The following is a 9766-nucleotide window of genomic DNA, read 5'->3' as shown; positions in this document are numbered from 1 at the left end:
TTAGCAGCCCAACATAGACAGAAAAAGTATGCAGACTATAAGGTAAGAGACATGGCATTTCAGACTGGTAAGAAAGTTATTCTTAAAGTATCACCCATGAAAGGGGTGATGAGATTCAGCAAGAAGGACAAGCTAAGTTCGCTTTATTGGTCCCTTTGAAGTTCTCAACTGTGTAGGGACACTGTCTTATAGATTGGCTCTACCTCCTAACCTATCGGGAGTTCATCCGGTATTTCATATGTCCATATTGAAGAGATATCATGGAGATGGGGATTACATCATAAAATGAGACTCAGTTGTGTTAGACAAAGACATTCAGTATAAGGAGGAACCAATTGCAATCCTGGATCGTGATGTTCGAAAGTTGAGGACCAAAGAGATTAAGTCCGTGAAAGTTCAATGGAAACATCATCCAGTTGAGGAAGCTACTTGGGAGATCGAGAAGGACATGCAAAACAAGTATCCCCAGTTGTTCATCGATTTAGGTACTACTCCACTCTTACTTTAGCTTGATTTCCTAAGTTGGTCACTTGGGGACGAGTGATGGGTAAATTGGTATCTATTGTAACGACTTGTTCCCATCGTTATAGAAAAGCCGACGAGGAAAAAATTTGAGCCAGGAAACATTTTGGTAGTAACTTGAAATTTCCAAGCCTAGTCCAGATTTGAACTAAATTGGAGTCAGTGAGGTCTAAGAAAACCCGGTAACAAAAGACAAGTTTAATATGGAATGTGATTACGTGAGTAGATAGCTAAAGACATAAGGAACTCGTACAACTTTATGGAATCGAATTCGAGCGAGTAGAACTCCTAAAATTGATCTTAACGTGAATGGGTACTTTTTGAGTGTCATGGGATGAAGGTGTGTTGTGAAATGGGAGTTTGGAACTCGTAATCCGACTCACTGGTTCTGTGCAAGCCGTTGTGGTGGGATTATTCTAGCCAGGGTGGGGCCGTTGTGGCGGGATATAGGTCGCCATAGCAGGCCAGTCACGAATTAAGTCGGAAATAAATCCCAAAACGTAATTATTCTACAACATTCGATCTTGAGAGCTAAATAACAACCCAGGGATATTTCTTGAAGGTTTTCCACCTCTTCTACCACCAAAGGTAAGGTTTTTACTCCCTGAATCCATGTTTCGATTCGTAGAACTTAGTTTCTTGGGTAACTATCAACGGGAGGGTTTTGATCAGGGAATTATGGTGGAAAAAGGCCTTAATCTAGGAATGGGGACCAAGGGTTTGACCTAGGGTTGATATTATTAATTATGATCTGGGTAATTTGGTCTTGTTTATTGATCCTCGCGTTATAGTGATTGTTTGTAGACCAAGAACAAGTGGAAAGAATTTGAAAAGGGAATAATCAATTTTCTTAGGGGTTCAAGCTTTGTTCGAGATAGTTTATGGTTGTGATTTCATATTGGTGTGATGTATGCTAGTAATTACTTCGTTTTAATGCATGTATGTATGCGAACGTTGCATTATTGAACACACTAATTGTAAATAAGTATAAATGAAGAATTGTATGCCATGAATCAACTCTCGATTCTATGATTATGAGAATGTACATTGTGATTGTAATTGTGGCTTGTTGAGTGGATCGGGTGCTATGTTCCAACACACTAACTTGGATCGGGTGCCACGTTTTGGCGCATATATAGGATCAGGTGTCACGTTCGGCACACTAACTTGGATCGGGTACCACGTACCGATACACTAACAGTTTGGGTATGGGTTCCATGAGAGGACCATTGACTTGGCATATATGTGTATTATTGAGAATATGGAATTGTACATTGATTCTGAAATGATGACTAATATTGTATAAGTTTGGTATATACCTGTTTTATAATGTTATGGTTACCTGCATGTATTTCACTTATTGGGATAGCCGCGTGATCCTACCAGTACACTGTGGTTGTGTATTGATACTGCACTTGCTCGTTCTTTGTTGAGTACAGGGCATCATCAGGCGGCTACTGACAGACCTCGTCTAGAAGATCAGTGATCAATTGAATTCAACGGTGAGCCAGTTCTTCCAGGCTACCATGAGTTATCGTTATGTTTAGTCCATTTCGATTCAGACTTAGACTAGTACTTTAGATTTTCTTATGCTTAATTGGGTTGTACCCATTTCCTTTAGACTTATGGTTCCTTGTTAGAGTTTTGGTACATTTATTTTCATGTTCTAGGGAATAATTTCCGCAATGTTTTGTTTGATCTTTTGGAGTTTATGGGAACTCTACTTGACTCTTGCATTTAAACCTGCTTTTGTATCTTTAAATGCCTTAGTTTTTTATTAAGTTGTTTAGTTCTTTGGTTAGCTAATTAGTATTAATGGTTCTCCCACCGGAGGGTTAGTGTGGGTGTCAATCACGACGATCTGGGTCGTGACATTAAGTGAGGGTGTTGATGAGTCGGGGATTTTGACTCATTCAGGGCTTAATATTTAAGGAATTAGTTTCCTCAATGCCTATTTTATGCTCATAACTGATGTTAAAATATTAATTTGCAGCAATGAAGGCAAAAGAGAAAGGCAAGGACATTACAAGGCAAATAGGAGCGAAAAAGCTGAAAGAGTTAAAGGAAAGCAAGGATGGTACTCGCCAAAGCCACTCGACGAGTCACTGAGTAGACCTTCAGCTCGCCTAAAGTTCCAGCAGGCCAGCCCATGGACAAGACCAACCTTGCCGATAGGAGAAGTATTTTGGCGATTCGTCGAAAGTGCTCAGTGAAGCTAATATAACTCCCCAAAAGTTATAGAAAGGAGATGGTGCAAGGCTATGTCAAAAAAGAGATGAAATAGGCACTCGGCGCATCGTTGACCAGGTCAGTGAAGTCCGAATTACTTCGCCGATTGACTCTGATGCTAAAATTTGAGAACGTATAAATGCAATTTTCAAAAGAAGAAGAAGGAGTTCCAAAAAATAGTCCAGTTCCCACATTATCCAGTTCTGGTTTTTTTATCTTCAATATTCTAAACATTGTTCTTCAAGTTTTTGAGTAGAGATTTAGGGTTTGTTTAATTTTTAGCTTCAATTTGAGCATTTGGAGACTTGTGGATTGTTGCCCAATCTGACGGAAAACATAGTTGGTAACAATTTCTTGTTCTTTATTATGTTTGGCTAAAAACAACATTCTTAGGGGTGTGATTATGTAGTTTAATGTTTCAATTAGCTTATAAGTGTTAATATTTACTTATTTTATTGTTGATTTGAAGTGGGTTCAATTAATAGTTTGTGTTTTAATTGATGAATTATAGTTGCAAATACAATTCTAGTCTAGTACTTTAAGCTTGTTTGAGAAAGAGGTATTAGAGTTAAAACTATTAGTTGATGATTGTAGTGACTGTGTTATTGCTGATTTAGCTTAAGAAAGTGGGTATAAATGCAATCCTACAAATCTAGCTTGAAAAACGAGATTGATTAACATATTGGGCTGCTAATTTGTGTTGGGTTTATACTTGTTAGTGACTGCCTACACTTAGAATTGGATGAAGTGTAGTTGAGCGTTATCAGTTTCTGAGGTTGTTATGGATGCCAAGATTGTTGTTAATGATGAGACTGGGATGGTCGATGAGGAGTTGTCTGAGGAGACTAATGAGGAGGAGCTGAGAGCTGAAGAGCACGGGATTGCTGAGACACTAACCAAGTTGCATGAGACCGAAGAGGTCATTCTTTAGGCTGCACCGAAGAGATATCTTCGAGATAATTCATAGGTTAGGTCTAATGGAGTCACTTGAGACTCTAACATACCTCATGTTGCTGAGACGGGCACTAATGCCCTTGTTGAGCCTCACATGCCACCTCTAGTGATCATATTACCGAGAATTGATGCCCCTCTTGAGGCTTTACCTCTGAGACTCCAAATGAGAGTGCACCACATGCATAGCGTGTTAGGGGGGACTCTTTCTCTCATCCTCCCAGTATTCTTACTTATTTTGCATTGAGGACACTACATTCTATTTTTGGTGGGGTGAGGGCCTTCGTGCCAATATTGCCATGTTTTATTGTATTTTGTTATTTCATATTTTGAACAATTATAGTTTGATGTTTGTTTATATTAGAGTGCTTTTTTGGGTAAATGTGTGTCTCTTTATTTCTATCTCGTTCTCTTTTGATATTGCAACTCCCCATGAGTTCAAATCGTGAAATGCTTGAAGTTTTCATTGATAACAATTTGAGAATCTATTTTATTCAATATCGATGTCTTGAATAGTACTCATGATGAGCATGATGTGTAGTGTTGGTGTAGCGAGAATGAAATCAATGTGGTTACACCTTTGAGCAAGCTCTTTGAATCTTTTGTTGACTAGCTATGTTTTAACTAACCTTACAATGAACATCGCACGTAAGATTTTGCTCTTTTCGGATATACTAAATGAGTGTAGTTTGAAGTGCCATGCATGGTGAGATTTTTTTTTTGAAAGCATGCATGTGGAGTCCTAGGATTTGCCTTGTCGATCAAATTGTATGAATCTTAGTGAATGTGAGACATGATCTTGGGTAAAAAATCAATGAGGGAACCGAATTATCCATAAAGCCTTTTGTGACTAGCTTGTGAGGGTGTGAATCCATGTTGACACCAATTGAGCCTAACTTACTTGTTGACAACCAAAAGAAGCCTCTTGAACAAATTATCTCTACCTTCTTACCAAAAATCCTTTTTGAAGCATTGTGATGTTTGCATGGACAACTTAGGCCAGCATAAGTTGGGGTGTGGAAATTAAGGATGAATGAAAGCCAAGTGAAGGGCAAAATAAAGAAGAAATGAAACGAAAATCTGAAAGTTTTGCAAAAAGAAGGGACCCCTCCTTATAAAAGAAATGGTGTGTATATATCATCGTTTTGATGGAAATAACTGAAGAAAAAAATGAAAATGAAAAACATAAGTGAATGAAATAAAGGGGGATTCCAAATAAATTGAGTGGAAACTCAAGATTTGAGTTCTTAAATGAAAAAGAATAAAAAGAACTTGAGAGTAAGTGATGATTATTGCAACAATGATTTTAAAAGGTATAAGCCACCAGTTCAAATTGATCATACCTTAACCCTCAACCCCATTACAAGACTAAAAGACCCTTGAGATCTTGTATTAAACTAGGTTGTGTGATGATTGGAAAATTTGGGCAAACTTATGGAATAAAGCTTGCATGTGTCTCTTTTTTGAGAGAGTGAGAGTTGCATTAATTCCTATTACCTTTGTTGATTTTCTTTGTGAGAAATGGAAATTATTCTTAATGTGAGGGAACTTTAATGCATTTGTTGAAACATATTCTTGCATTAGACAAGAAGCTAAAGTGAGCTTGAGCTTGTGTTGAGACTAGCTAGTCATCATTTGAAGCTTTTTGTTCATGATTTAGGGTAACATGCTATTGAGAGTAATCTTGCTATGGCTCTTGGATGCTATCTCTCATTGAGTACTATTGTATACACCCTTATTGAGCTTATTGTGTTATTGATTTACTTGACGACAAGCAATAGTTTAAGTTTGGGGTGTTGATGAGTGGTAGATTTACACTCAATTAAGGTTCATTTAGCTCAATAATTAGTGTCCTAAATGCCTGAATTTGTCATCTTCTAATCAAATGTTGATAATTTGCAACTATGAAGGCAATTAGACAAGGAAATGACTAATGTGTGAAAGAATGGACAAAAATAAACAAAAGAGTGTAAAGAGAACATTGTTGATCGCCTAACATGAAGGGTAGATCACAAACTAAGCAATACCTCTCCCAAATTGATAGTGCATAACACTTGTATCTACCAAAGAAGGTAGGTAAACTCTAGTAGAAAAGGCGACGCGACGAGTTCGAACGGTGGTCCTAATGCACATCTCCCAAAGTGACAGTGTGCAAGGAAAAATTTTAATGCTCGAACGGAGACTAAGGTGGTATTCGTCTATTTGCCAAACGTGAAAGGCTCACTCAATCAAGTTCACCAACTGAGGTTCAAACACCTGAAACCTAGAGCATCACAAGGTAAGCTGAGGAGTGAAGGTCGAGTCATCGATCAAGCTTGGCGAACCCGACTAATGTCATTGAATCAGTTATAAAGTGGATTTTGGGACAAATTTTAAGGAAGTACAAATAGCCCAAAGGATACAATTTTTAAAGAGGAGTCGACATTTCAAAGTTGAGAGAGTTTTTTGGAGAGTTCAGATACTAAACAATAAAAGTTGAATAATGAGTAGAACATTTTACCTTTAAGAAGAACACTTTTCTAATTCTTGGGGTTTTACAATTTGTAGCTTGAATTTGATAAATTAAAGTTGAATCCCAAGTGGGTTTACTCTTAATTGCTTGATTTTAAGTTACCCATGGTTGTTTTCATGGAAGGTGTACTTTCTTTACTTTTTGTGATGGATGGATAAAACCCCAAAATCTAGGGGTGCTCAAATGGGGTTAGGTGTTAATTTAATGTAGTGGGTATTATGTTATGCTCTATCTTGTTGTTGTTCATGCATGAATTTGGTCTAATTACCATAGGGTTAACTTATGGGTTAAGGTTGCAAACTTAATTCCTACTTCTGATCTCCTGTTGATGCTCAAAAGAGATTAATTGGAGCGGGTAATTAGTTTAATACTATCAATTTAGGTTTGATGTCTATGGCTTTCTTGAAAGAGAGGTTATGGGTCGGATCTATTTTCCCTATTCTTAAAAGAGAGAATAGAGTAAGGTATTGGGTTATTTAGAAATGACATGTAGATGAGACCGAAAGTAGATTCTATGCATAAATGCTTTAAAATCGAAATATGATTAGTGTCAATAAAGATGACTTAGCCTATTCATGTATATTGTCACTATAGAGCAGCACAATCACCCCTATGTAACATTGATTTCTAATCCCCGCACCCCTAGATTGCAGTTAACTTTTGATTTCGTTCAGATGTTAGTTAATTACGATAATTGATAGCCAAAGTTTTATATTAAGTTGGTGGTACCATCCACCCAATTTTTCTAAATATTACAAATAAACTAATTTAAATTTCAAATTTCTCGATAAGGAATTCTCTACGATATATCATTTCCTGGGAGAATCGACCCCGACTCTTTATTGGGTTTTTTTACTAACGACAATCGCTCACTTTTTTAATTGATTTGGAGGGTGAATTGAGCGTTCTCACCATGTATGTAATTGTGGTTCCATGAGAGGACCGAACATTTGTATTTGTGATCATGTGGACATGCATCCAGGTATTTTTGTTTAGTGATATGTGATTGGGAGTTTGTGTTTGATATTTTTTGTCATATGCATTGTTTTGTGTTATTGCCTTGTCGCGAACTGTTTATATTCATATCTTAGAGTAGCTCTTTGATTCTACAGTACATTTTGGTTTGTCTATTGATATTGCACTAATTCTTTTATTGTTGAGTATAGGGCATCTTCCAACTATTGATCCGAGAACTCAGTTAATAATGTTTGATTTTGAATCCAAGGATGAACTACTCTTTCAGGCGGTTAGGAGTTCTTCTGCATCTACTTGGACATCTTTCGGACACAGACACTCTAGGTTTTTAGTTTCGGAGCTGCATCCCCCGTCTTGACTATTTAGAATTTTTGTATGCTGACTTTCAGTTTCTAAGGATTTTATTTCTGCATAAACTTTTTTTGGCTATCGATTAAGTTTATGGGGGTATAATTCATTAGTTCGTTTTAAAGATTTCTTTCTTAATAATTATTTCATGACTTGATTTTAATATTGATGAGTTGGGTTGGTTTCGGGTAGTCATTAGTTTTTCCACCAGGTGATTTAGTGTGGATGTCACCCACGACGGTGTAGATCGTGATAGAGAAATCATTTTTACCTGATTGTTTATAAATGATTAAATATGTTCTTTCTTTTAACAACATTCATAATTACTATGAGTATTTGACTCGAAACAAGATAAAAAATAAATTATTAAAAAATTATTTATTGACCATTTTGTAGCGGCCACTTGCCAAAATGGTAGACAAAGTTAGGAAATTATAAAGATAAAAATTCAAACAAAAAGATATCCAATGAAATAAGCCCTAAACATTAAAATTACTATTTTATCCTTATAACAAAAATGACAGTTTTATCAATATTTAATAATTGATCAGCATAGCATAGGGTGTACACAAATTACACCTAAAAACTATTATCCATGTCTAAAGAAGCTAATATCTCTAGAAGTAAAAGATTGTAACCATGAAACCAAAATAGTCTATCAAACAATAAAAATGACATTATCCGAACAAAGATTTTCTAATGATATTCAATACTTAAATACCAATAGACAAAATATGTTTCACAATAGAGATTTGAGTAACCTAACTTTAATTGGCTTCTAGTGATCTCTTCTTCTTCTTCTTCTTCCCATTTTGTTCTTCATGATGATCATCCTCGTCTTCAAGTTCAACATAGTTAATTTCTTCATTATCCATTTGGGATGATGAACATTGCTCAGCATTTTTGGTTGAATTGTTTCCAGTGATACTTGTTGCAGGATGAATAGTCTTCCTGCTTGCACCCCTTTTCTTGCCCCATAATGGACCAAAACCCGAATAATAGTAGAAATCATTAGTATTGGAAGAGGAATATGATGATTTTTTAGCACGAGTTGGGAGACGGCGCAAACTTCCTGTCTTCGCCACTACAACATCATGTTGCTTCTCTTGTTTCTTGTTACCATTATTATTTTTGTCCATTAAGAACCCTAGCTCCTTCATCTCTATATCATCATCCTTGTCTTGGTTAATTATCTTAGCAGCAAAAGAAACATCGACATCCACGTCCTCACCAACACTATAAATGTCGAAGTAGTTAGAACAGTTGATCTTTTTTATTTAATTCACTTTCATTGCCATGACGCTAAGATATATATATATATATATATATATATATATATATATTAAGAAAATAAAATGTTAAAGTTCAAAAATGAATCAAATTAATTTAGAAGTCAAATTTACCTCGCGAAAGTTTCATCGGTATCATTGAAGGTCCCATTATCAACAGATCCAACAAACTGCACCGAAAAGAAAACTTATCAATTTTTAAAATGATAGAGCAAAATCCATATCGAAAATCAAATAAAAACACAGTAGAGATGGTGGAATTGAGATTCAATAGTGAACCCTAGTGAGAGTTACAAAGCCAAAACCAAAAAGAACACAAAAGGAAAGATTGACATTCAAAGAAGGAAATAGGTATTCATACAACCCTAAAACAGAAAAGAAAAAAAACACAAAATGAAGGATCGACATTGAAAGAAAAAAGTGGGCATTCAGAGATCTAAGGAATTCAAGAGAGAATAATTGATTGATTAATTAATTAATTAATTAATTAACAGACCTGATAATTAGAAGAAGATGGCAGCGGTGGCTGAAAAAGTGATGGGTCTTCATTGGGGAAAGTGATGACATCCCATGGCGACTGGTTGAGTTGGCAAACACGGTTATTCACCAAAGGAATCTTCGCATGTTTTCTAATTCTCATGTCTCCTCAAAACCTCAAGTATTTCTGTCAAATCAAGAAGGACCACCATCTCTATATAAATACTTCTTATCTATCTGTTTTGTATCTACTTCTTTACTAGAATTAAATTAATAATTATCTGCACTACACAGTAAATTAATATATTTTATACTAGCACTTAGTGGTTTAATGGGTTCACTAAATCCCATTCTTGAAAAAGTTAACTCCATCTCTCTCTCTCTATGTGTGTGAGCGCGTGCGTGCGTGCGTTGATGTGTGTGTGCGTGTGTGCGTGCATGCGTGCGTGCGTGCGTGTGTGTG

At 36.1% G+C, this 9766-nt stretch overlaps 1 protein-coding gene across 1 annotated transcript; it reads right to left on the bottom strand.

Moving 5' to 3' along the window:
* Positions 1-8304: 8304 nt before the first annotated feature.
* Positions 8305-9466, bottom strand: LOC125808494 (uncharacterized). The gene is made up of 3 exons (XM_049488194.1): positions 9323-9466; positions 8941-8996; positions 8305-8773 (listed from the first exon to the last, which is right to left on the bottom strand). The coding sequence occupies exons 1-3, from the start codon at positions 9464-9466 to the stop codon at positions 8305-8307; spliced, it is 669 nt and encodes a 222-aa protein (XP_049344151.1).
* Positions 9467-9766: the final 300 nt, after the last annotated feature.

This window comes from Solanum verrucosum, unplaced genomic scaffold (assembly GCF_900185275.1).
Source record: "Solanum verrucosum unplaced genomic scaffold, falcon-dt-bn FXZP01000112.1, whole genome shotgun sequence".
In the NCBI taxonomy this organism is placed as follows: domain Eukaryota; kingdom Viridiplantae; phylum Streptophyta; class Magnoliopsida; order Solanales; family Solanaceae; genus Solanum; species Solanum verrucosum.
This window is presented reverse-complemented; position numbering and strand designations above follow the sequence as displayed.